Source organism: Aulonocara stuartgranti, assembly GCF_965226115.1.
Source record: "Aulonocara stuartgranti genome assembly, chromosome: 22".
Lineage (NCBI taxonomy): Eukaryota > Metazoa > Chordata > Actinopteri > Cichliformes > Cichlidae > Aulonocara > Aulonocara stuartgranti.
In genome coordinates, this window is record NC_138957.1 from 12897477 (window position 1) to 12924138 (window position 26662).

The following is a 26662-nucleotide window of genomic DNA, read 5'->3' on the forward strand; positions in this document are numbered from 1 at the left end:
CAGCTCAGGTCCTGTGTGTTGGAACCTTTCAGATCCTGATTTTTTTTCTAGCAGCACATTGATAGGAAATAAAGTCATAAAACGTAATATTCAGAATCCTCCGTGTGTAAACAGTTTATTTTTTCTATTAGTCAACAAAGTGAAATTTGGCTTTATCTCATACTTAGACATCTCTTTGCAAATACCGAGGTGGTAATTTAGATGGCTAGGAGCTCATCTGCATGTTTAAACATGCAATTTCAAAAAACCTATTCACGTCAAAAAATAGATTTCTAATGTAAGCACTCAACTGCATAAGTTTAATGGTTATTTATGGCCTCTTAATTACATGTTCACCATTAATTTCTCTGTTTAAAACCAAGTAAATATGACTGTTATTTGTTGATTGTTACCAAAGCCGAGATATGGATTGTAATAAACCCCATGCAGAGCAGATGTAAGTCTCAGCAGGTTAATTACAGTATATTATAAATCCTGGAGCATGCATTCAGTTAGTACGTAGTGCAGAACTGGAGAACATGAAAACATCACACGACTGCACGGTGACTCTCCGCGTCTTCTCTTCACAGTGAGGCGGACGCTGAAAAACGGCCTGACGCCAGAAGAAGCTCTCGCTTTAGGGCTAACTGATTCCCCAGAGCCACAGATGTGATCATCCACCTCTCGCCGTGAAAACTCAGCTTCAGATGTCTGTGTGAAATCTCTGTCAGCCTTTGTCCTTTTAGGTTTTTCCCAGCGGCTCTTTCTGCCTGATGTTTCTGAGTGAAGAGGCGGCATTACGACATTTTCACCTTCCAGAAGAAACAGTGGAGGTCACGAGGGAATGCTTCTCATAAGGACTGATTCTGTTCAGTTAGGCAAGGAAAAGGAAAATGTATTCAAGTGACGCTGCCTCTACACTGAATTATTTATTTATCTGAAAACGATTTGAATGCTGGGATGATTTTCGCTTGTGAGTGTCAGCAGCTGTGACGTCACCGTTTTTGGGGTTTGTGTTTTTTTTTTTTTTCTTCATTTGTTTAAACTGTGAATTTTGGTTGTGAAGTTTGCCAGGCTGAGGATGAATTTGAATTTGTTCCCTGGAGAAAAAACAAAGATTATCAGTGAGAGCATTTACACATCTGAAAAGTAATGAGCGTGGCTGTGCTTTTGTAGGGACGCGAAAGGTTATCAAGCTGATGAGTGCCTTTCACTTCAAAGGGGCGATGCTGTACCTCCGTTCTCTCTTCGTTAACGTATTCACGTCCTAAATTTCACTTCCTAAGGCATGGTTCTCATGAGTATTACTGTTGAAAATCTTCTCTGTTTTGTTTGTTTTTTGTTTTTTTTTTCAGTATTTATTTGCAAAGCTCTGACGTCTTGCACCTTAAATAACATTAAAGTGGACCCATTGTGCTCATTTCCCACTCCATATTTTTAGTTTTTTGGCTCCGCTAGTTTAAAAAGAATCTTCTTTAATCTTAACACAAGCCGTTTTAACTCCCCCCCCCCCGCCCTTTAAGCCAACTCTTTTCTGATTGGCTTTCTCTTAAAAACAAAAGATTTGATCGTATTAGGGATATCTGCTCTCATCGATCATACAGTGCCATGAGTAGGAAAGAAAAAAGGCTCAGTTTTGAAGTGTGTGGCTCACGGGGTTACTGCATATATGCTGACACGCTTACTTGAAACTGCATACGCCAGTGTAACAGTGCATATTTGCCAGAAAACGAGGAAGAGCATAATAAGTCCACTTTAATAGTCTCATGCTGAAATGAACGACTGAAAACACAAAAAATAGTTTTTATCTCAGAGGAACTGTTTGTAAAGTGTAAAAAGAAAAAAAAATGGACTTTTTTTTAAAAAAACAAAACAAAAACATTTTAATAATCTATTTTGAGGAACATGCAGACAGTTCTGCATGATATGTGTAAATGCCCTTGTCAGCTGCCAGGTCCTAAATACTGTAAACTCTACAGTGTGCATGTTTAGTGCATTTCACATTGTGTATTATTTTTGTAATTGCTGTAGAAACGTGTATTATAGTCTGAGACAAAGGATCAATTGTGGCTTGTTTTTTCTTTTTGTGAATTGAAGAAATGTGTTGCTCCCTGCTAAGAGAGAGAGAGAGAAACAGAGGGAGGAGCATTATCTGGACGTTTGATTTGAGCTCTGTGGTCACACTCTGTCACGTACCAACTTGAACAGTCTAGACGCAAGAAACTGGGAAACACCACTGCATGAATGCCATGTAGTGAGCTGAACGTTCTTATAAACACTTTCACTTGAAATGCCGTGTATACACATTCTGCAATAAAATAAAAACCATAGAGTGCAAACTTGGATCTGCGTGTCATTCCTTCCCCCAGCGTTCACCTCTGTGATTGTGAGCCACGTGGTGTGGTTCTACTTGATAACCTTTGGAATAATCAGGTGCCGTAAAATGCGCTGCTGCTGCTGCTGCTGCTCGCTTTACGGTGTTTGTCCAGTTTGTGCAGCTCTGCATTCATTCATGGTTTTGTTAATCAGTGCTCAGCGCTGCGTCTTTGGTCCCTGCGTCCATGGCAAAGTTAATGAGTCTGCTGTGGGGGGCTGGATCACCTCCCTGCTGGCGTGTTATGATCACTCTGGAGGAGAAGAAGCTGCAGGGTTACAAACGCAAACTGCTGTCCTTTGAGAAAGGAGAGCACAAATCTCAGGAAGTCTTGGAAGTCAACCCAAGAGGACAGGTAGGTGCACATAATGATCACAGCAAAGTGTACAACCATGACATAACAGCCTTTAAAAAAAAAAAGTATTATAGTTATTTTAACACATATCAACAGCGGTAGCGTCTGGATAGAAGACCAGTCTCTTACTGACAGAGATGAAGGCACAATGTGGGAGCAGCTAACACATAGACTGTATGTAAAAGATGTCTGTAGAGTCCCTGTTCAGGTGTGTCTGTAAGCTTGTTTTTCAAACTATGGGTACAACACACAAAAAAAAGGGGCATCTGCTAATTCGTCCTAAATAACGTGCTCTCAAAGGCACTAACAGCACAGATACAAGGTGCACTACACAATGATGAGCCTCAAAACCTGACGTCTTCTGCCAATTTTTTTCTGTCAGCTTCCCGCGTTCAAGCACGGAGACATCATCCTGAATGAGTCCTGTGCAACATGCTTATACCTCGAGGTAAACGGCAATATTTTAATTGATTACTTGAATTTATTGTATTTATAATTTGTTTAGCTTTTAGTACACTGCTTTGATTATTGTTTTCTCACTGTTGAAACAGAATCAGTTTAAGTCTCAGGGCATCAAGCTGATTCCTGACAGTGCTGATGACCAAGCCGCGATGTACCAACACATGATGGAGGGCCTTGCCCTCACTGATAAACTCAGTAAGTTACACTTGCACAAGTCTGAGCGCTGAGTTACAGAGGGGACAGAAGCCATGAAAACAGTCACACATTAATGTGCGTTCTGCTTCAGATTCAGTTATCTACTACGACTGCTCCGTCCCTGAAGAGGAGAGGCACGACTTTGCTGTAAAGAGAAACAAAGAGGCTCTGACTGCTGAACTCAAACTGTGGGAGGGTTACCTGGAGAATGTACGAACAATACGCACACACTTGTGTACACTTGCAGGCACTCACACACTGTGTTGACAGTACTGCGTCTTTCACTTCTCCATCTAGGTGGCTGCTGGCTCATACCTAGCAGGGGCCTTCTCCCTAGCCGATGTGATCGTCTTTCCAAGCATCGCTTGTGCATTTCGTTTCGGGTGGGTAGCTAAGCAGTTGATTTGTGTGAAGCTGCAGTCCAATCGCCTTTTTCCAGTAACATGATGTGTTTTCTCTTTAGGCTGTCTGTGGGGCGTTATCCTAAATTGGCCAAATATTACAGCCTGCTGAAGAACAGAGCCAGCATTAAAACCACGTGGCCCCCACACTGGGTGGCCAGTCCACAGGGTTATGACATCCTGAAGGACCTCTGAAACACAAAGAATCCTCCCTTTGTCATTTTAGAGAATTCCTGTAAGTCTGTGAAATAAAAACATTTAAACAGCTTGCTTACTGTACTCTTAATTTTTCACAAGATTTTTTTTTATTCTTAAAACTTGACCACAGCAGCAACAAATCACCTTATAGATAAAGCTTTGTTAGAGCACTTTGGTTTTGGGTCCTTCTCCCATGTAGTGAGTGGCAATATGACCTTTTTGTAGTGTGAGGAGAAAGTTTTCCATCATGTTGGGCGGCTTTCAGAGTCACCTCCTCCATTCACATGTAGGATCCTAGAAGGGTCATTTCTAGGATGACTTTGTTCTCTTTATATGCTCCAATTAAGATCAATTGTCAAAGAATATGGAATTTCATTTAACTATTATGCTGATGACTTAGTGATCTATCTCCCTCTCAAATAAATAAATGAATGCAGTGAATTTTGAACCTGAATGAGCATAAAACACAAGTGGTAGTATTCGGGCCTCCTGACCCTCACTCCTACTCGAAAGGTGAAAGCTTCATGTTTGATAAACAAATAAAAGCTGTTGTTAGAGCTAGTTTCTACAAACTGAGGTTCTGAGTCTCTGCTTTGGTTTTGGGTTGTTTTGACAGTCACCATATAAGACCATATTCCCCCTGCTTTGGCTTCTTTGTTGTGTTTGAGAAGTGATTTTAAAATCAGCATGTCTCTACCTTCCTGAGCTTTTAACTACACACTCTCCCAAAATATCACTGAGGTCGTCTGACCAGATGCTTCTGCATATATCTCAGATCGGGCCTTTGCTGTAGCTGACTCGGAACTTTGGACCTGCTTGCTGCTTCACATCAGGACCTGACCACTGTCTTTTAAAACATATTTTTTATTCCTTGGCTTTTTCTCTGAGTCTTAACATTCGTTATTTGTGTGTATTGTGTTTTTTTTTTATTGCTTTTACTGGCTTATTTTATTTTTACATCACTCAGGCTGACGCTTGCTGTTTATATATTTGTTTAAAAATAAAATGACTTAATGTTGCAATTTGCAATAAATATTAACACAGCTTCCATCAGTTATTCTTCATAAAAACAGCTTATTTATTTCAGGTCAGTCACCTTTCTAATTATGCTAAAATACTATATAATACTATATTGTATTGGGATAGAGGCATATGTGAATATTTGGAGGAGGATGTGTACAATGTACATCTTGTCATCGACTACACAAAGTGCAGAAGGTAAACAAAGAAAGAATTTTTTTTTTTTTATTAATTCATTTTATTTATTTCAACAAATCATTCAGTGGTGACTATCAAAAATATAAAGGAGGCAAACTGATAGAAGATGACTGAGTTGTAGTTTTTTCTTCCAGCCAGTAGATGGCAATCACGCTCTTATAAAAGCTTGACATCCCCTCCTACAAACCATAAGAAAAGTAAGTTGAGTTTGTCGTCTGCGCATTTGCTTTCTGCGTCCAGTTCAGTGACCGTCCAAACTGTGAATCTCAAGTTAAAGCCATGGCCAAGGCAATGACTCTGCTGTGGGCGACCGGCTCTTGTCCCTGTTGGAGGGTGATGATCGCTCTGGAGGAGAAGAACCTGCAGGGCTACAACCAAAAACTGCTGTCCTTCGATAAAATGGAGCACAAGTCCAAAGAAGTGTTAGATATAAACCCCAGGGGACAGGTAGAAACGATCTTTTATCAAATCACCCCGTATAACTAACAAAACACTTGACTTTGCACCGTAATATTATATAATTGCCTCACGTTAACGTCACGGTCATAAACACTGATATCTGCGCTGTTGCTCTGCAGGACGGTTAACGGATAAAGAGTTGCAGTAACGGCGGCAAATAGTGTCAACTCTGATTAATGCTTTTACAAAATCATAAAAACTGAACGTTTCATTTAGCGTATATTCATTTACTCAAGGAGATTTTTTTCTTCAAGGAAGACGCTTCAGGACACGCCCTGCTGCACCTGATTGGATGAGCATTTCTCGGGAGCTGACACGTGCTCGAAAAAATATGGGCTGTAGAGATGAGCACGCGAGTTTGCACCAACATGGCGGCTCGTTTACGTTAGAGAAAAGTTAACGGAAATGTGTTTATGAAAGCATCTGAGGCGAGAAATGCACCGTGTAGCTGTCTTCATTTATCATAAAAACCGACTAGTTTAAAATGTTTAAATGCATATTAAAGCTTTAAGATAACCCGTTTGAACTTGACTAGCATATACTAGCACATTTCCATCAGACTTTAAATGCGTCTTATTGAATTTATTAGGGAACAGCACAAAAGCAGGACAGTGTTAAATAAAATGTAGAAATGAGGGGTTGTATCGTTGAATATGGGCTCTTGAATATAACCTGCAGCTGACTAAGTGTAGTAAAATAAGCAGTTTAATTTACATCTTTACACTTTCCAAATCTCAGACTGGAAACTGGCCTTTAACCATAAATACGGGAAACACTGCAGAGTGTTATTTTATCCCAGTAAAGTTCTGTTAAAATAAGTAATCAATTTTTTTTAATTGTATTTGTTTGATATACAAACGGTTAACCTAAATAACACCCAGTAGCCTTAGCATTAAAACCTGTTATACAGTACCTAATGACAGTTTTCTTGCTGACACTATTATAATTTCTTTTTCAGATTCCCACTTTCAAACATGGAGACAATGTCATCAATGAATCTTACGCAGCCTGTTTTTACCTGGAGGTGAGAATGTCATTTTGACAAAATATTCACTCACACTGAATGCAACATCACAAAATGTGCCCCAGTTAAATGTGTGTCTTTTCCTAATGTCTTGCAGAGCCAGTTTAAATCCCAGGGAACCAAACTGATCCCAGATGGCCCAGCAGAACAAGCTCTGATGTACCAGCGCATGTTTGAGGGTCTCACATTCTACGAGAAACTCAGTAAGTGTTATCTGTATTTTCAAATCCTGATATCTCCTTTTATAAATTATTCCTTTGAGCCTCAATTCTCTCAAGGAACTTAGGAATGCTGCAAAATGCATATCTCAGATTTTAAAGGAACCATTTTTAATCAGAGTATTGCATAAAGTCAGTTACACTTGTAGGATATTGATCTGGTCAGTTTAGTAGCAGATGGTAGCATGAGGCGATACCTGGACCCTAGAGGTATTCCAACTCCTCCAGGATACGAACCATTGACAGAAGGTTTGCTGTGTCTCCTAGCACAATCTCAAGAGCATGGAGGAGATTCCAGGAGACAGGAAGTTGCTGTAGGAGGCCTGTACAGGGCTGTAGATGGTCCTTAACCCATCTTCTTTGTGCAAGAAGGAACAGGGCAAACACTGCCAGAACTTGAATATGACCCCCAGCAGGACACTGGCATGAATGTCTGACTAAACAATCAGAAACTGACTTCATGAGGGTGGCCCCTGTCCTCACTGCCTGACGCCATGGAGCCAGATTTGCTTTTGCCATAGACTAGCAGAATTGGCAGGTTCATCACTGGTGCTCTGTGTCTGCAATCTGACATCTAGTGGTAACATTTTGCATCTGTAACGTTAATATTTTACGTATGTTTTGTTTTTCAGCTACAGTTGCCTACTATGAGTGGCATGTCCCTGAAGGTGAGAGACATGAATCGGCTCTGAAGAGGAACAAAGAAGCTCTGGTCACTGAACTCAAACTCTGGGAGAGTTACCTGCAGAAGGTATGTGCATGAACACACAAACTCAGACAGACTCGGCCTGCTTTGATTTGTTCCAACTGTATTTTTGTTTTTTATTTTTCCAAGCTGGGCTCAGGCTCTTACCTGGCAGGACCGTCTTTCACGCTAGCAGACGTGGTCGTTTTTCCAACAGTTGGCGCACTCTTTGGGTTTGGGTAAGCACACAGAGGCTGTTTGCATTTCCATGTGGTCTCATCAGTAAAATGAAGGATGATCTGTAGACACGGGACTTGAAAGTCTCCTTATTCTGATTCGTAGGTTGTCTCCAGAGCGTTATCCTAAACTGGGAGAGTACTACAATCTGCTGAAGGAGAGACCCAGTGTCAAAGCCAGCTGGCCTCCTCATTGGTTGGAGAACCCCAAAGACGAAGATAAACTGAAAGATACACTGAAAGACATCTGATATTCATACACAGATGTAAACATGATGCTGCATAATGACAGAGCAGCTTTTGTTGCCCTTATGCATTCTGTGTATATCTAACAACAGTTTCTGGTTACTCATACATGTTCAGCTTTGTCTAATAGCAGAATAACTCAGTCACACTATCGTAAAGTAAAGAACTAGTTTTCCCTGCTCAAAGCTAGCTCAAATGCTTTGTGTTTCCATGACTTTGCATAGTTCAATAATGCATCCTTTCCACAACTTTGCATCTTTTTCCAGATAATTAAAAAAAGTGCGTTAGCTTTGTAGACATGCACTGATTCAAGACTTGCACATTTGTAACAAAAATCTTCTATTTACAATACACATACAAAGTCACCTGTTACATCCCTCTGCAGCCTTCTTTCTTTCTTACAGTTATATTGGCGGTTGGCCCCCTGCAGCCTCTAATCTCCTCAATGTTTTCAGATGGTGCTTATTGGCCACACCTAGTCAGGTGTGGATGAAAGCATACCTGAGGCAAGTTTCCAGGGAGATCACTTGTCTTTGCCTTGGTGGCACCAGCCTTTTTAGCCAACCAGGTATTCCATTTTAAGAAAAAAAACAAAAAAAACCCTCTTCTCACTAACACTCTGGTATTCATCTTTTTTAAAAAAAAAATTATATGTCGCGGCTTTTGAGCCGGGTCGTAACATAAGTGGGGGCTCGTCCAGGATTGTTTGAACATTTTTGTGGAGACTAAATATCAGTTTGTTTTACTTTTAAGTGGGTGAGTGAAAGTGTTCACTGTGATTGAGCAACGTCCCTTTAGTAAGTGTGTTTCAGCTGGGTGGCTGTGCTGCCCTTCCATCAAAGCACTTGTTTGTTATTTTGCTTTGTTGTTTTAGTTTATTGTGTTTGGTGGTTATCCTGGGTGGGGGTACGCTTCAGGGTTTGGTGGGAGACTGTACCCCGGTCTGCTGCCTACCCTTGAGTTTGCGTTTAAAGTTGCCTTGAGCCCGGTGCACCACTGAAGACTAGACGGGTAAAGTTTTATTTTTATTTTATTTTTTTTAAAGCATTTTAGGCTGGGAGTTGCACATAGTAAACCAGTGGCACCAAACTTGGCAAGAGGTTTGAGACCATTAATTATGGTCTGCAGCTGAGGCAGGTAGGGCATTTTTAAGTTGGCGTAGTGTGTACACTGTGTGTGCGCATCTAATGTCAGTGTTGATGGATGCTAATGAGATCCTCATGAGGTGAGTGTTTTGTGCTGTGACCTTTAGTGTTGTGGGGAATATAGCTACTTTTGTTGGATCACTTGTGAGTGTTGTTGGCCAGGTGATGGCAATAACACTGTGGGGTGCTGAGCCACCCTTGATGTGATCATTGTGTGGCCATAGCTCTCCATTTTGTGGTTGGTCACTAGTATGCTTGCTTTACTGAACCTTGTGGATTAAAGTAACTTGTTGTGGTATGAGGCCACTTGTATGTGTGGTGGAGACAACCGATCAATTGGTTGTGATTATTTGTTGCTACCAGTGTTGGTCAAGTTACTTGAAAAAAGTAATCAGTAACTAATTACTGATTACTTCCCCAAAAAAGTAATCCCGTTACTTTACTGATTACTTATTTTCAAAAGTAATTAATTACTTAGTTACTTTTTAAAAACATGATTTACAACCTGAATAGGTGATAAAGCGATAGATCTTTCAGCCCAATTCTACTTTTTCTGCATAATCCATCATACAAAATGTAATCAAATGGAAAAGTTTCTTTTTTTAACTTGTTTTATCAGTTTTAATCTTTTAACTTTATGCATCAAGCAAAAATTTAATTATATGCAACATTCTCTGACTTGAATAAATTAGTTTAATATTTAAAGCTATTTTCTGCACATTCCAGCACATAAAATAAAATATTTTTTGTGTTTACACTCACTCTTTTTCAAATAGATGCAAGTAAAACACAGCAGAAAATCAATAAAGTCAAAGACTCAGCGGTCCTGTTGCTCTATTTTCACCTGTAAAGCAGGACTGAGGTAGGCGGAGGTTTACCCTGGTGCAGGTGTGCCGCAGCGGTCAGTGGAAGGATCCGCGAGTTTCTCTGTGAGTTTCCCATTACGTCGTAGCACACTTGGTGCTTGCTTGGAAGTTTAGGGGTTTTTTTCGCTGTAAAAAGAAGTTTTCTTCCCACGCACGATGGACACTAATGTTTTTGTCACTTTTTATGGAATCAAACTCAAAGTAAGGTCAGTACTTCCACGCTTTAAACGCTGCACGCTCATACTCTCTCCCACAATCGATATGTGATCCATTGTTGATCTGCACACAACTGTTGTCACTAACGGCGCACTCGCTTACGTCACTGTCGTGAGACATTCTCGCAAAAAAATCACAGTTTTAGTAACGCAGTGTTCCTACGGGAAAGTAACGGTAATCTAATTACCGTTTTGCAATAGTAATCCCTTTACTCGTTACTTGAAAAAAGTAATCTGATTACAGTAACGCGTTACTGCCCATCTCTGGTTGCTACTTTTGGTTTTGTGTTGTAGCAGGTCAGGTAATCATTTTGGGTTTGACTGTTGTGCTCCTTTGTGTTGGTCACATGTTCCTTTTTGTGTGTTCAGTGTGGCAACTTCAAATCCTCATGCAGGGGCATCCATGCTTAAAGATGCCAACTATAATGTGAACACTGTGCTTCTGTTAGCTTTTACTTTTATTTCAGGTTTGTGTGTCAAGGACCTGAAGGCTTCAGAGGGGCTTTTAATAAATTTAGGGGTCCTAGAGGAACCCTTTTGAGGGAGGATGTGTTACGTCCCTCTGCAGCCCCTAATCTCAATGTTTTCAGCTGGTGCTAATTGGCCACACCTAGTCAGGTGTGGATAAAAGCATACCTGAGGCAAGCTTCTAGGGAGATCACTTGTCTTTGCCTTGGTGGCACCAGCCATTTTAGCCAACCAGGCATTCCATTTTAAGAAAAAAAAAAAAAACCTCTTCTCACTAACACTCTGGTATTCATCTTTTTTTGTTTTCTTTTTTTGTTTTCTTTTTGTTACCTCCTTTGAGCCGGGTCGTAACATCACCTCATGTTTTATTCTTTGTTGGATCCATTTCCTGAGCTTTTCAGACATTTTCCTGAACTTCCTGTGTTAAACTACGAGTGGCCAAATCCAGTCTGGCACATTCTTAAAAAGAAGGAATGCACAAAAGTCTGAAAACCACAGAAGACAAAGTGACAATGATGATGATTTCAATTCAGAATTCTTTGAGCATTTTGTCTACATTTCATCCGTTGCCGGAGCTGTGACCCCCTTCTCTGTACATGTTGTGCGTGGTATAGCTGAAGGCGAGCCACAGACCTTTGAAGTCAGTAATAGGCAATATAAAATAGGAAAAAAAAAAAAAAACTGGGAACATTTCTTCTGTTGTAAATGTTCTTTTTACTCACTGGCCTTATACATTAAATGTTGTGATAACCTTCCATCAGTTATCCTTAATGAAAACCACTGTAATTATACTAATGTCTAAATATTTTATATTGACATAGAGGGTGACCATATTTGAATATGGAGGGGGGGTTGCTTGTCAAATATCAAATATGTCTTATCACCAACAACATCGATGGTACACAAGCAAACAAAGTGTGATAACAGAAGTGTCCTTCTGTATTTGCTTTGAACCTGTGATGGTATGCAACACGGTGGCCCCCTGAGTCCACATTATTATAAACAGCTACATTTACTCTTGGTAGAAAAAAAACATTGAGATCATCAGGACAGGGATGGATCTGAATTCTGGGGTTCAGAGGTTTGGAGAAACTTTCTCTCTTTCATCACAGCTGAGCTGTCCTTTCAGGAACATCATCTGTAAGCTCATCGCAGGGAACAAGCAGGACTCTCCATCTTCACCAGCAGCTCCCTCAGAGGGAAATCTTTACAGCTCCACCCCAGAAGATGAACAACCCCCGGACTTCATGATTGTGACCTTTGCTTTGTGCAATGTTAGAACCTCAGAGGCTCTGGACTTTTACACAATGATGTTATATTCAGTCCTGTATCATGTTATATATTTCAATTTGAAATGATCCTCTCTGGTTAGTCTTGTATGAATGAGTCTTAATTACTTCATGGCTGCTAACACAACATTAGCAATGTTAACACAGTGTTAAATAATTCCAGATTAAAGTTTTTGGTTCAGCATACAAATGAAGACCTTTTGTCTGTTACTTTTTTTGTTAATGTTGTCTCATGCCCTCTTCATGCAGCTTCATGCAGCTGACTACATTCAGTGTTAAAAACAGTCTGAGATCAGCAGCTTTCTTAAACAGCAAACTATTTATGCTCCTGAGTGTAAAGAATTTAACTGTTTGGCACCTTTGCTGCAAAAGAACAATTCCAAATAAGAAACCAAATTTACATCATCATTCCTCAGTTGTGAAAGAGACATCCCAACCAGCCACGGCAGATGGCTGAAGCCCTCCCTGAGCCTGGTTCTGTCTGAGGTTTCTTCCTGTTAAGAGTTTTTCCTTCCCACTGTCGCCAAGTGCTTGCTCACAGGGGATTCTCTAATTTTCGGGGTTTTCTCTTATAATAACTTGAGGCAATGGTTTCTTTGATTTAGAACCTTTAAACCATATAAATATTCCTTTTAATCTGCAGCAGTGATTATTCATATTTTTGCATAAACAAATTGGGGTTCCAATTAACTAAATGACACAAAAGTGATATTTCAATTACTAGAGTGATATTGTTAAAACATGTAATCAATACATAAAATTAAGGAATTTTTCCATCTCATGTCTCAGCATGAACCTATTTTAGCTTGTTAGCTGAGAGAGTTACAAAAAAGCAATCCTGGGAAGAAGGTTTTACTGACAACTTTAAGAGGGAGCTATAGTATCTTACAAAGTAGCTTTGTAAGTGCTCACATTGTAATGAATTGTTATTAAAAAGTCCACTAAGCCCACATCACCGCTTCTATGTTGACATGAAGAAATATAATGCAAATTGGCATTGAAGTTACTTTTTTTGTTAGGGAGGATTTGTTTGTTGTTGAGTGCAATGTTAAACTAAATTCTTTAAAAATCAAAAAATGCAAGAACATGTTACTTTTTCTCCAAAACTCACAAACCAATCCCTCTGGGGTAATTGCATTGATAAACCCTTTTGCAAGAATATCAGATTACTCAATTAACTGGTTAAAATCTACAGTCCTTCCGATTAATTGCTGCTTCCATAATTATTCTTCTACTCCCCTGCAATCTGGAAATATAAAATATTTAGGTATTAATGTTTCTCCCAAGCTTGCAGATCTAACTAAATTAAACCATATCCCACTTTTAAAGAAAGTAGAAGGTGATCTGGCTAGATGGAAATGTTTACCCATATCACTCATGGGAAGGGTTGCCGCTATAAAAATGATGGTCTTACCAAAAATAAATTATTTATTCTCAATGATCCCAACGAAACTGCCACAAGATTGGTTCAGATCTCTAGATTCATATATGTCTAAATTCCTTTGGAAAGATAAACCCCCACGTATAAGCTTAAAAACACTACAAAAGACCAAGGATAAAGGAGGATTAGATCTACCTAACTTTCAGCACTACTTCTTAGCCAACAGGCTTCAATTTATCTCTGGATGGCTAAAACCACTTGCCACTTGCCCCTCCCTTCCTTCCCTCCCCATCTCTAGCTGCCTCCCTCTTCCCGCTCCACCACAATGACCCACGCATGCAGGGCCTTGGGGTGAAAGTGTGTCACCAGGGTGCAGGGGAGGCATTCCCCCACCACTCCCCCTGCCAGTGGCAGATGCCCTCAGACATCAGTGCATTGGTGGTTCTTGGTGTCCGGGGATGGGCGTTCAGGTACTCACCAGCTCACTCCTGGTGGCTGCTTGTCGGGGCCTGGAGCCTGGGGCTAGCTTGGGCCCCTTCGGGGAGTGGGGTGCCCTCGGCCTCTGGGCCTGGGGCTCGGTCACTCTGGCACAGCTGGCTGCCGTCACTGCAACCCCCCCTGGCTTCTGCTCCGCGGCTGTTGAGTGACCCCTCATCTGGGGCTCTCCTCAGCTCTTTTCCCTCCGTTGGTCTTCCTTGGTCTCTCGTGCTCTGAGGGTCTCTGGATGTCTGGATGTCTCTTCATGCCCTGGAGGACGGGGCTATGGCTCCCCACACCCTCTAGCAGATCATCACATGAAGGAACCTTTTGAATACAAGCGCGCTCATGGTCACAGGTGTACACACGGGTGCTCACACACACAAACTACACCCTTTTTGGCTCCTACCTCAAAGCACACTGTGTGCTGTCGATCTTACGTGCTGCACAATAATTAATATTTAGTATCTACTGTTAGCTAGTTTATTGCGATGGTGTTGTATTTGTTATGTTGCTCTTTTTTGTTTGTTTTCTCTTCTGTTTTTTTAAATTATCTCCATACAAGTGATCCAGGTGTTTTGTTTGCTTTTCTTTTTTTTCTTCTTCCTCCCTTTCTCACCATCTCTTCTCCCCTGTTTTTTCTTCCTCTCCCTCTCTTTCTTTCATTCTTTCTCCCTGTCCTATCCCCCAGTCATGTCTGTCCCGTCTGTAACAACCTAAAATCAAATCAAATAAATACATAATTATAATAAAGGTCAATCAAATGGACCAATATGGCAAGGCCATGATGATCCACTTGGTAAAGTAAATCCACTTGGCATCTTTCTTGGCCTTCAGAAAACAATTCTGATGGCTAAAGATCCAAACGGGACAGGCAAAAAAAAAAAGAAAAAAATCCAAAAAATGATTTAATATGAAGGTAATACGAGCAGAGAGCACAAACATGTTGAGGGATTAGAACAGCTCGTTTTATGGCCGTTTTTTTTATTTTAACAGCTTGCTTATTGTAAACTTAATTTTTCGCGAGATTTTCTTTTTATTAATTTTTTTATTCTTAAAACTTGACCACAGCAGCAGCAAATCACGTTATAAGAGGTAAAGCTTTGATACAGCACTTTAGTCATGGGTCCTTGTCCCATGTAGTGGGTGGCAATATGACCTTTTTGTAGTTTGAGGAGAAATCTTTCCATGACGTTGGGTGGTTTTCATCGTCACCTCCTTCACTGACACGTAGGGTCCTGGAAGGGTCATTTCTAGGATGACTTAATTCCCTTTATATTCTCTCATTAAGATCAATTTTCAAAGAATATGAAATTTCATTTCACTGTTATGCTGATGACTCATTGATCTATCTCCCTCTCAAAATTAAATAAATAATCATTTTGAAACCTGAATGAGCAAAAAACACAAGTGGTAGTATTCGGGCCTCCTGACCCTCCTCTAAAGGTGGAAGCTTCAAGTTTGATAAACAAATAAAAGCTGTTAATAAAGCTGTTGATAAACAAATCAGAGCTAGTTTCTTCAAACTGAGGTTCCTTACAAATGCTAAGCCCTTTCTCTTTTTTGCTGGCTTTGAGAAAGTATTTCATGTTTGTATTTTATCCAGGGTTGACTACTAAAATAGGCTTTATTTTGGCATCGGCCAGGCTTTGCTATGTTTTTGGATTTTTTTTTTTGCCAGTCACCACATAAGACCATAGTCCCATTGCTTTGGCTTTTTTGATGTGTTTAAGAGGTGATTTAAATTTTTTTATGACTATTTATTGTTTCTGAGTCATCGAATACATCATCATCTCAACCTTCTTGATCTTTTAACTACACACTCTCCCAAAATATCACTGAGGTCATCTGACCAGATGCTTCTGCATATATCTCAGATCGGGCCTTTGCTGTAGCTGCCACTGAACTTTGGACCTGCTTGCTGCTTCACATCAGGACCTGACCATTGTCTTCAAAACCAACTTAAATTTTTGTTTTACATCACCGGGGCTGATGCTTGTTGTTTATATATTTGCTTACAAATAAAATGACTTAAAGTAATGTTCGGGAACAGAATTAAGTTTTATAGCATTAAATGTTGACACAGCTTCCATCAGTTATTTTTCATAAAAACAGCTTGTTTATTTCAGGTCAGTCACCTTTCTAATTATGCTAAAATACTATATAATACTATATTGTATTGGGATAGAGGCAGAGCATATGTGAATATTTGGGGGAGGAAGTGTACAATGTGACTACCATCTTGTCATCGACTACACAAAGTGCAGAAGGTACAAACAAACCTATTTTATTATTATTATTATTATTATTTCAACAAATCATTCAGTGGTGACTATCAAAAATATGAAGAAGGCAAATGAAAGATGATGATAGAGTTGTAGTTTTTTCTTCCAGCCAGTAGATGGCAATCACGCTCTTATAAAAGCTTGACATCCCCTCCTACAAACCATAAGAAAAGTAACTGGGTATTTTTCTTATGCGCTGTTGCTTTGTGCGTCCAGTTCAGTGACCGTCCAAACTGTGAATCTCAAGTTAAAGCCATGGCCAAGGACATGACTCTGCTGTGGGGGACCGGCTCTCCTCCCTGTTGGAGGGTGATGATCGCTCTGGAGGAGAAGAGCCTGCAGGGCTACAACCAAAAACTGCTGTCCTTCGAGAAAATGGAGCACAAGTCCCAAGAAGTGTTAGATATAAACCCCAGGGGACAGGTAGGGAGGAGCTTTTAGCACACCACCCCTTATAACTGACACAACACTTGACTTTGCGCCATAATATTATATAACAATCTCACGTTAACGTCACGGTTATAAACGCTGATATCGGCGCTTTTGTGCTGCAGGACGGTTAACGGATAAAGATGTGCAGGAAAACACTTCAGGACACGCCCTGCTGCACCTGATTGGACGAACATTTCTCGTGAGCTGACACGTGTAGAAATGAGCACGCGAGTTTGAAGCGGAACTGCACCAACATGGCGGCTCGTTTACGTTAGAGAAAAGTTAACGGAAATGTGTTTATGAAAGCATCTGAGGCGAGAAATGCACCGTGTAGCTGTCTTCATTTATCATAAAAACCGACTAGGTTAAAATGTTTAAATGCATATTAAAGCTTTAAGATAACCAGTTTGAACTTGACTAGCATATACTAGCACATTTCCATCAGACTTTAAATGCGTCTTATTGAATTTATTAGGGAACAGCACAAAAGCAGGACAGTGTTAAATAAAATGTAGAAATGAGGGGTTGTATCGTTGAATATGGGCTCTTGAATATAACCTGCAGCTGACTAAGTGTAGTAAAATAAGCAGTTTAATTTACATCTTTACACTTTCCAAATCTCAGACTGGAAACTGGCCTTTAACCATAAATACGGGAAACACTGCAGAGTGTTATTTTATCCCAGTAAAGTTCTGTTAAAATAAGTAATCAATTTTTTTTAATTGTATTTGTTTGATATACAAACGGTTAACCTAATTAACACCCAGTAGCCTTAGCATTAAAACCTGTTATACAGTACCTAATGACAGTTTTCTTGCTGACACTATTATAATTTCTTTTTCAGCTTCCCACTTTCAAACATGGAGACAATGTCATCAATGAATCTTACGCAGCCTGTTTTTACCTGGAGGTGAGAACGTCATTTTGACAAAATATTCACTCACACTGAATGCAACATCACAAAATGTGCCCCAGTTAAATGTGTGTCTTTTCCTAATGTCTTGCAGAGCCAGTTTAAATCCCAGGGAACCAAACTGATCCCAGATGGCCCAGCAGAACAAGCTCTGATGTACCAGCGCATGTTTGAGGGTCTCACATTCTACGAGAAACTCAGTAAGTGTTATCTGTATTTTCAAATCCTGATTTCTCCTTTTATAAATTATTCATCTAAACCTCAATTCTCTCAAGGAACTTAGGAATGCTGCAAAATGCATATCTCAAATTTTAAAGGAACCATTTTTAATCAGAGTATTGCATAAAGTCAGTTACACTTGTAGGATATTGATCTGGTCAGTTTAGTAGCAGAGGGTTTTTTTAAATCAGTTTCAGCTGCTTTGCTGTTGATGAATTTAACTGTTCACTGGTTTTTTTTCCACTAGTTTTGCATTTCGCTGGGGTCATTATCACTACTGCTAGTATGAGCTGATACCTGGACCCTAGAGGTAGCCCAACTCCTCCAGGATAGCACATCAATGCAAAACATTGACAGAAGGTTTGCTGTGTCTCCTAGCACAATCTCAAGAGCATGGAGGAGATTCCAGGAGACAGGAAGTTGCTGTAGGAGGCCTGTACAAGGCTGTAGATGGTCCTTAACCCATCAACAGGACCAGTATCTGCTCCTTTGTGCAAGAAGGAACAGGGCAAACACTGCCAGAACTTGAATATGACCTCCAGCAGGACACTGGCATGAATGTCTGACTAAACAATCAGAAACTGACTTCATGAGGGTGGCCCCTGTCCTCACTGCCTGACGCCATGGAGCCAGATTTGCTTTTGCCATAGACTAGCAGAATTGGCAGGTTCATCACTGGTGCTCTGTGCTTTTCACAGATGAGAGCAGGTTCACCCTGAGCACGTGTAACAGACGTGGAAAGGGTCTAGAGAAGCACAACTGTGCCCGGCCTCATATGATGAGAGTATGCAGGGAGTTCATGGAGCACCTCTGCACACCATTTTGAGTTGCTGCTTTGACATTTCAGTAAAATGGACTAACCTGCTACATCGTCGTTTTCACTTTGGTTTTCAGGGCATCTTTGAATTCAGCCCTTTGTAGCTTGGTGATTTTAATTTCTGACACATTTTCCTCCCTATCAGTGTAGATATCAAGCATGTTTTTCCCATTGAGACTGAGGTGTTTTCAAAGTGTTCCTGTAATTTTTGAGCAGTGAATTTCATTGACCATATGTTTTTTTAAATTTCCTGATTTATCACTAAGTGCTGATATTATGTGAATATGTTAAAGTCAAGTGTGCACAACAATCTTTTGTTACACAAACAGCACTAGAAACAGTGCTGTAGCTCTGATGTGAAACCGTCTAAATGTAATTATTATGATCTCTGTCGGCTCACTGAAGTATTTTTGTCCTACAGCGGCCACCATAGGGACGATTATGCACTTGAATTGGGAGGGGTACGAGAACAGTTTTCAGTTGCAATCTGACATCTAGTGGTAACATTTTGCATCTGTAACGCTAATATTTTACGTATAAAGTTTTGTGTTTTCTCAGATGCAGTTATCTACTATGAGTGGCATGTCCCTGAAGGTGAGAGACATGAGTCGGCTCTGAAGAGGAACAAAGAAGCTCTGGTCACTGAACTCAAACTCTGGGAGAGTTACCTGCAGAAGGTATGTGCATGAACACACAAACTCAGACAGACTCGGCCTGCTTTGATTTGTTCCAACCGTATTTTTGTTTTTTATTTTTTTCAAGCTGGGCTCAGGCTCTTACCTGGCAGGACCGTCTTTCACGCTAGCAGACGTGGTCGTTTTTCCAACAGTTGGCACTCTCTTCAGGTTTGGGTAAGCACGCAGAGGCTTTTTGCATTTCCATGTGGTCTCATCAGTAAAATGAAAGATGATCTGTAGACACGGGACTTGAAAGTCTTCTTAATTCTGATTCGTAGGTTGTCTCCAGAGCGTTATCCTAAACTGGGAGAGTACTACAATCTGCTGAAGGAGAGACCCAGTGTCAAAGCCAGCTGGCCTCCTCATTGGTTGGAGAACCCCAAGGGCCAAGATACACTGAAAGACATCTGATATTCATACACAGATGTAAACATGATGCTGCATAATGACAGAGCAGCTTTTGTTGCCCTTATGCATTCTGTGTATATCTAACAACAGTTTCTGGTTACTCATACATGTTCAGCTTTGTCTAATAGCAGAATAACTCAGTCACACTATCGTAAAGTAAAGAACTAGTTTTCCCTGCTCAAAGCTAGCTCAAATGCTTTGTGTTTCCATGACTTTGCATAGTTCAATAATGCATCCTTTCCACAATTTGGCATCTTTTTTTTGTCTTGTCAATAAAAAAAAGTGCGTTAGCTTTGTAGAGATGTTTTTCTTTTGTATGTTTGAGCACTGATTCAAGACTTGCACATTTGTAACAAAAAATCCATACACATACAAAGTCACCTCATGTTTTATTCTTTGTTGGATCCATTTCTTGAGCTTTTTAGACATTTTCCTGAACTTGCTGTGATAAACTATCCATCCATCCATTCGCTTCCGCTTATCCTTTTCAGGGTCGCGGGGGGTGCTGGAGCCTATCCCAGCTGTCATAGGGCGAGAGGCGGGGTACACCCTGGACAGGTCGCCAGTCTGTCACAGGGCCAACACACAGGGACAGACAACCATTCGCTCTCACATTCACACCTAGTGACAATTTGGATTATCCAATCAACCTATCCCCACAAGCTGCATGTCTTTGGACGGTGGGAGGAAGCCGGAGTACCCGGAGGGAACCCACGCAAACACGGGGAGAACATGCAAACTCCACACAGAAAGTTTATATATTTTATTTATTGTTGACTATTTAATTTGTAAAATATGTGTATACACACACACACACACACACGTAGAAAAACATTTAGTATACACATCCAGAAATTTTTTTTTTTTTTTTTTGCATATACTATTATACATTGTGCATATATTTATTAGTTTCAGATTTAGCCATTCGTATATTTTGCCTGTTTATGTTATTGTATTTTGCACAACTCTGTTGCTTGTGAAGCTCGCACACAAGAATTTCACTCGCATGTGCTGTACCAATGTACCTGCACATGTGATGTGACAATAAAAGTGATTTGATTTGAAAGACCCCGGCCTGATGTTGGAATTGAGCTCAGGACCTTCTTGCTGTGCGGCAACGGTGCTAACCACCGTGCCGTGTTAAACTACGAGTGGCCAAATCCAGTCTGGCACATTCTTAAAAAGAAGGAATGCACAAAACGCCTGAAAACCACAGAAGACAAAGTGACAATGATGATGATTTCAATTCAGAATTCTTTGAGCATTTTGTCTACATTTCATCTGTCGCAGGAGCTGTGACCCCCTTCTCTCCTCTGTACATGATGTACGTTGTATAGCTGAAAGCGAGCCACAAACCTACAAACTCAATATGTTATAGGCAATATAAAATATGCAAAAAACAATGTGGGAACGTTTCTTCTGTCTTAAATTATTTTATTCACTGGCCTTATACATTAAATATTGAGATAACTTTCCATTCTAGTAATATTTAAATATATTATATTGTGATAGAGGTTGACCACATTTGAATATGGAGGGGGGGAGGGGGGGGGGCAGGGAGTGTCTCCTGTCAAATATGATTGTTTTATCACCGACAACAAAATATAGAAGGTACACAAGCAGAGACAAAGTGTGATAACAAGTGTTCTTTTTTTATTTTGCTTTGAACCAGTGACGGCATGCAACACAGAGCCCCCTGAGCCCACATTATTATAAACAGCTACATTTACTGTGAGGACAGGACAGGGATGGGTCTGAATTCTGGGGTTCAGAGGTTTGGAGAAACTTTCTTTCATCACAGCTGAGCTGTCCTTTCAGGAACATCATCTGTAAGCTCATCGCAGGGAACAAGCAGGACTCTCCATCTTCACCAGCAGCTCCCTCAGAGGACTTCATGATAGTGACCTTTGCTCTGTGTAATGTTAGAAGCTCAGAGGCTCTGGACTTTTACACAATGATGTTATATTCAGTCCTGTATCACTTTATATATTTCAACGTGAAATGATCCTCTCTGGTTAGTCTTGTATGAATTGCATGAGTCTCAATTACTTTATAGCTGCTAACACAACATTAGCAACATTAACACAGTGTTAAATAATTTCAGATTAAAGTTTCTAGTTTATCATACAAATGAAGATCTTTTATCTGTCATCAGACAGATTAGTGTTGTCAGAGAAAATCTCATGCAGCTTCATGCAGCTTCATACAGCTGACTACATTCAGTGTTAAAAACAGTCTGAGATCTTTGCTGCAAAAGAACATTTCCAAATAAGAAACCAAATTTACATCATCATTACTCAATTTTGGGGGTTTTCTCTTAAAATAACTTGAGGCAATGGTTTCTTTGATTTGGAACCTTCAAACCATAAAATTATTTCTTTTACTGATGATGATGATTACTATTTTAAAACATGTAATCAATACATAAAATTAAGAATTTTTTCCATCTCATGTCTCAGCATGAGCCTATTTTAGCTTGTTAGCTCAGAGAGTTCAAAAAGCAATCCTGGGAAGAAGGTTTTACTGACAACTTTAAGAGGGAGCTATAGTATCTTACAAAGTAGCTTTGTGAGTGCTTACATTGTAATGAATTGTTATTAAAACTACATAATGATTTTTACAGTATGCTTAAAAAATGTTTAATACACCAAAGTCCACTAAGCCCACATCACCCCTTTTATGTTGACGTGAAGAAATATAATGCAAATTGGCCCCTAAAGTTACTTTTTTTGTTAGGGAGGATTTGTTTGTTGTTGAGTGCAATGTTTTCACTAAAAGAGTTTTCACTAGCAGTCAAAAACTAATGTGTGTACTTATGTCTGCATTTTTATTCTGTTAAATACAAACAAAATTATAGCAGAAGTGCTGCCACGCGTGTGGCCCGATAGAGAGTACCAGTTTGTTTATTTGGTTCAATGAAAGGCTTCAGGTAGTTAAGAGTGAGAAACTTCTGCAGTTATGTCTTGTTATACAATATTTAAAAAAATATTTTTGAAAATTTGAAAAGCAAACACTACACTACATTTTTGTAAATATTTGGCATTGTTTTCTTGTTTGTTTGTTTGTTTGGGGGTTGTACTACTTGAACACTAAAGTGTCCCTCAAACAAGGTGACAGCTCCAGCAGTGGCCCACAGCTCAGTTAAGTTTGAGATCCCTGCCTTAGAGAATAAGTATAGCTCGTATTATGGCCGCCACGCAGGTTCATCCGGGTCTCCTAAGGATGACCTTCCTAAGTATAAGTGACCACTGCAGTGCACCCTACGAAAAAGTCAAATGGATTCGTAACAATTGCAGTTACTTTCTCCAACCAGTAGGTGGCAATACGCGCTTTTTTAAAAGCTGGACAGCGACACACTTGTTAAGAGAAGTTCAAATGTGCTGTTGTGTTTTGCGTGACGCCGTGAATCTCAAGTTAAAGCCATGGCCAAGGACATGACTCTGCTGTGGGGAAGCGGCTCTCCTCCCTGTTGGAGGGTGCTGATCGCTCTGGAGGAGAAGAGCCTGCAAGGATACAACCAAAAATTGTTCTCCTTAGAAAAACTGGAGCACAAGTTCAAAGAAGTGTTAGATATAAATCCCAGGGGACAGGTAGGGTGAGCTATTTTGCAAACAAGCCCTTGTTACTAACACAACACTGACGAATATCCTTGAATCTGATCCTTTTGCATAATACATTGCACAATAACCTTGACGACATCACGGTCATTAATTAACATTGAAATATGGGTTGTTGCTCTGGCGGAAAAGATTCCGTTATTCAAGTAGACTTTTTTTTATTTTTATTTTTTAAGACGCTCCAAGAGACGCCTTGCAGCACCTGATTGGACGAGCACTTATCGTGAGCTGACACAGTGAATATGGGTGTAGAGATAACTGAGCTCTTGTGTTTGCAGCTGGGTTTCAAACTTTTTCTTTCTTTTTTCTCACACTTGGTTATATAATAATGAATAAGAGCTTGGAGTTGAAGCGCCCTGCCCACAAGTACCATGATGATTTCCAGTACTGCCAAAGAACCAGTTTGAACTTGACGAGCAGGTTTAATCGAATGGCCAGACTGGCCCATTTTTAAAAATGTGTTACTGGGTTTAGTTTGTTTAGGGAACAGCGTTAAATAAAACACAGAAATGTGAGGTTTGGTGTCTGAATATGTGACACGTTGTGTGTAATCTCACTTGTTCTTGTAATTATTATTAAGGATTCCTGTTTGATCCAGCACAGCAGCTTATTGACTCTAACACACTTTTATAACTTGTCATTATTATGATTATTGTTATTCATTTCTTTATTTATTTTTCAGCTTCCCACTTTCAAACATGGAGACAATGTCATCAATGAATCTTATGCAGCCTGTTTTTACCTGGAGGTGAGAACGTCATTTTGACAAAATATTCACTCACACTGAATGCAACATCACAAAATGTGCCCCAGTTAAATGTGTGTCTTTTCCTAATGTCTTGCAGAGCCAGTTTAAATCCCAGGGAACCAAACTGATCCCAGATGGCCCAGCAGAACAAGCTCTGATGTACCAGCGCATGTTTGAGGGTCTCACATTCTACGAGAAACTCAGTAAGTATTATTATTCCTCTGAGCCTCGTCTCTCAGGAAATTTCAAGGAAAAAAATTAAGTTATTACACAGAAAACCTTTGGATCAACTTCCAAAATAATGCCTCTTTGGATAACTTATGTTTTAAAATGGAAAGATTCTCACATCATGTGAACCTGCTAACAGATGAATGTGCCATCTTTTAATGTTTTGTTTTTTAGACGTTGTTATCTACTACACCTTCAACTGGTTTGTCCCTGAAGGTGAGAGACATGAATCGGCTCTGAAGAGAAACAAAGAAGCTCTGGTCAGTGAACTCAGACTCTGGGAGAGTTACCTGCAGAAGGTATGTGCATGAACACACAAACTCAGACAGACTCGGCCTGCTTTGATTTGTTCCAACTGTATTTTCTTTTTCCAAGCTGGGCTCAGGCTCTTACCTGGCAGGACCGTCTTTCACGCTAGCAGACGTGGTCGTTTTTCCAACAGTTGGCGCACTCTTCAGGTTTGGGTAAGCACGCAGAGGCTGTTTGCATTTCCATGTGGTCTCATCAGTAAAATGAAAGATGATCTGTAGACACGGGACTTGAAAGTCTTCTTAATTCTGATTCGTAGGTTGTCTCCAGAGCGTTATCCTAAACTGGGAGAGTACTACAATCTGCTGAAGGAGAGACCCAGTGTCAAAGCCAGCTGGCCTCCTCATTGGTTGGAGAACCCCAAGAGGCTAGATACACTGAAAGACATCTGATATTCATCCATAGATGATGCTGCATAATGACAGAGCGGCTCTTGTTTTTTTGCTTGCAGCTTTTGGTAACTCATACGTATTCCGTTTTTTCTGACAGCAGTTTAACTTCACCGCAGAAGTCATGACTTTGCATCTTTTTCTATCCTGTCAATAAAAAACCTTCCAAGAAACAAAAACATTCACTAGTTTTGTGGAGTTATTTCTTTTTTATTAGGATTTTCACATTTAAAACAATGTAACTCTTGTGCTTCCATACAAGTTACCATGTATCTTAAAAAGAAGGAGAGAACAAAAAGCCTAAAAAACAGCACATTATGTCATCAAAAGGTTCAGTGAATCTGGAGAAAGCTCTGTGTGCGAGCACCCAGACCAAAAATCATTATAGGATGTTTTGCCTCAAGCGGCAATGCATTAAAAACTGGCATGATTCTGTCATGGAAATCACTGCGTGGGCCCAGGATCACTTCCAGAAATCACTGCTTCTTTTTACACCTCCTGGCTTTATTGTTGCTGCTTTCAGAGAATAGACTGAAGCTTGTTTCTAGTTTTAAAATGTACTGTAATATTGGAAGTAGGAAAGAGTGGCAAAATAAATTATCACCTTAAATAATTTAAATGATTTTTTTTCATTAACAGCTGTCGATTTATTGTGAATCTATGAACTTCTATAAAAAACTGTAGCGCATATTTGAAGCCGTTTTGGTGTGTCTGCTTCTCTTTTCACATCTCGGGCATCACAGATATAGGAAACTGCTGACTGATCCGTTCTCAGGCATTGCACTCTTACTGTCAGTACTCTTTGTGTAGTGCAAAGCTTTCTCTGTTTTTCTGAAATGAACAAAAGTCTTAAGATGCTTATGGAACACAATGTTGAGCCGGACAGCCTGACTTCTTCTGTCAGTTTCTTTCTATTAGCTCCCTGCATTCACCCACGTGCAGCATGTTTACACCTCGATGTAAACAGCAAGAATTAAAACATGGAAAATGTTGAATATTTTCAGTTCTGAGAAACAAGCACTAATGTACCGATGCATGACGGAAGGTCTCACCCTTACGGGAAACACTGTATGCTAGACTTGCACAAATTCAAGCAGAAGCAATGAAGACAGTCACACATTCATGCTGGGAGTTCCTCACACTTAATGTAATATCACAGCAGCTTTTGTTACCCTAATAGACAATCTGTGATCTAACCATGTTCAGGTTACTTCAATAGTAACCCATGTAGTTATCCAGTTTCATCCTCCCAGTCACACCACAGTAAAGGAATTCTGCTACGTGACTAGAACTGGCTTTTCCTGTTCAACAGTTGATCAAATCCATTGTGCTACCATTTCTTTAGGCTGATAGTTCAGTAGTGCACCATTTGCATGATTTTGCATTTTAACAAAAGTTAGTCGTATAGTAGCTATCCAGGCTCATCCCCTCAGTCATACAATAGTACAGGAAAGCATGTGTTGTCATGACTTTGCATAAATCACATAGTTCAGTGTTACGCAATCTTGCATTTTGATCCAATAAAAAAATAAATAAATAAACATGACGTGCTAAAGAAGACTTGTGCAAAAGTTCTTATTATGGAGAAAATTTTAATTATAATGTCAAACCCATTAAAAACATGAAAATAATACTTTGCAGGAGTGTGTTGGAGGAAAACCACGTGCTTTTGTTGTGGTAGATTATCATCTGGAAGCCACAACAGACCTAGAGTAGTGGAGAGTGATTG

The 26662-nt window shown here is 40.0% G+C and overlaps 5 protein-coding genes across 11 annotated transcripts in view; all 5 read left to right on the forward strand.

The window, feature by feature from the left end:
* The window catches only part of fhod3a (formin homology 2 domain containing 3a), a 69910-nt gene extending 67592 nt beyond the window's left edge, over positions 1-2318 (forward strand). For all 7 annotated transcript variants that reach the window (XM_082521741.1, XM_082521740.1, XM_082521742.1 and 4 more), the window contains one exon: positions 570-2318. In XM_082521741.1, the coding sequence (XP_082377867.1) occupies positions 570-652 (83 nt within the window). In that variant the 3' untranslated portion in view covers positions 653-2318. The remainder of the gene's footprint in view (positions 1-569) is intronic.
* A 168-nt stretch (positions 2319-2486) lies between these two features.
* LOC309699117 (glutathione S-transferase A-like) lies at positions 2487-3987 on the forward strand. The gene is made up of 6 exons (XM_082521970.1): positions 2487-2708; positions 3091-3156; positions 3260-3365; positions 3457-3575; positions 3663-3748; positions 3829-3987. Exons 1-6 carry the CDS (start codon positions 2541-2543, stop codon positions 3959-3961), a joined length of 678 nt encoding a protein of 225 aa, XP_082378096.1. The 5' UTR covers positions 2487-2540; the 3' UTR covers positions 3962-3987.
* Positions 3988-5349: 1362 nt separating this feature from the next.
* On the forward strand, positions 5350-8422 carry LOC309699112 (glutathione S-transferase A-like). Its single transcript, XM_082521965.1, has 6 exons — positions 5350-5629; positions 6600-6665; positions 6763-6868; positions 7516-7634; positions 7719-7807; positions 7911-8422. Exons 1-6 carry the CDS (start codon positions 5462-5464, stop codon positions 8053-8055), a joined length of 693 nt encoding a protein of 230 aa, XP_082378091.1. The 5' UTR covers positions 5350-5461; the 3' UTR covers positions 8056-8422.
* A 7895-nt stretch (positions 8423-16317) lies between these two features.
* On the forward strand, positions 16318-20109 carry LOC309699115 (glutathione S-transferase A-like). Its single transcript, XM_082521968.1, has 6 exons — positions 16318-16599; positions 17453-17518; positions 17616-17721; positions 19116-19234; positions 19320-19408; positions 19513-20109. Exons 1-6 carry the CDS (start codon positions 16432-16434, stop codon positions 19643-19645), a joined length of 681 nt encoding a protein of 226 aa, XP_082378094.1. The 5' UTR covers positions 16318-16431; the 3' UTR covers positions 19646-20109.
* A 2837-nt stretch (positions 20110-22946) lies between these two features.
* Positions 22947-25114, forward strand: LOC309699114 (glutathione S-transferase A-like). Its single transcript, XM_082521967.1, has 6 exons — positions 22947-23232; positions 23942-24007; positions 24105-24210; positions 24410-24534; positions 24611-24699; positions 24804-25114. Exons 1-6 carry the CDS (start codon positions 23065-23067, stop codon positions 24934-24936), a joined length of 687 nt encoding a protein of 228 aa, XP_082378093.1. The 5' UTR covers positions 22947-23064; the 3' UTR covers positions 24937-25114.
* Positions 25115-26662: the final 1548 nt, after the last annotated feature.

What these genes read in the sequence shown, in the direction of transcription:
- LOC309699117 (XM_082521970.1), top strand. Translation starts at nt 2,541, where the DNA reads ATGGCAAAGTTAATGAGTCTGCTGTGGGGGGCTGGATCACCTCCCTGC. An exon ending in GGGAGGGTTACCTGGAGAAT is followed by an intron (nt 3,576 to 3,662) that starts GTACGAACAATA and finishes TTCTCCATCTAG; the next exon opens with GTGGCTGCTGGCTCATACCT. An exon ending in GCTTGTGCATTTCGTTTCGG is followed by an intron (nt 3,749 to 3,828) that starts GTGGGTAGCTAA and finishes TTTTCTCTTTAG; the next exon opens with GCTGTCTGTGGGGCGTTATC.
- LOC309699112 (XM_082521965.1), top strand. Translation starts at nt 5,462, where the DNA reads ATGGCCAAGGCAATGACTCTGCTGTGGGCGACCGGCTCTTGTCCCTGT. An exon ending in GGGAGAGTTACCTGCAGAAG is followed by an intron (nt 7,635 to 7,718) that starts GTATGTGCATGA and finishes TATTTTTCCAAG; the next exon opens with CTGGGCTCAGGCTCTTACCT. An exon ending in GGCGCACTCTTTGGGTTTGG is followed by an intron (nt 7,808 to 7,910) that starts GTAAGCACACAG and finishes TCTGATTCGTAG; the next exon opens with GTTGTCTCCAGAGCGTTATC.
- LOC309699115 (XM_082521968.1), top strand. Translation starts at nt 16,432, where the DNA reads ATGGCCAAGGACATGACTCTGCTGTGGGGGACCGGCTCTCCTCCCTGT. An exon ending in ATATAAACCCCAGGGGACAG is followed by an intron (nt 16,600 to 17,452) that starts GTAGGGAGGAGC and finishes TTTCTTTTTCAG; the next exon opens with CTTCCCACTTTCAAACATGG. An exon ending in CAGCCTGTTTTTACCTGGAG is followed by an intron (nt 17,519 to 17,615) that starts GTGAGAACGTCA and finishes AATGTCTTGCAG; the next exon opens with AGCCAGTTTAAATCCCAGGG.
- LOC309699114 (XM_082521967.1), top strand. Translation starts at nt 23,065, where the DNA reads ATGGCCAAGGACATGACTCTGCTGTGGGGAAGCGGCTCTCCTCCCTGT. An exon ending in ATATAAATCCCAGGGGACAG is followed by an intron (nt 23,233 to 23,941) that starts GTAGGGTGAGCT and finishes TTTATTTTTCAG; the next exon opens with CTTCCCACTTTCAAACATGG. An exon ending in GGGAGAGTTACCTGCAGAAG is followed by an intron (nt 24,535 to 24,610) that starts GTATGTGCATGA and finishes TCTTTTTCCAAG; the next exon opens with CTGGGCTCAGGCTCTTACCT.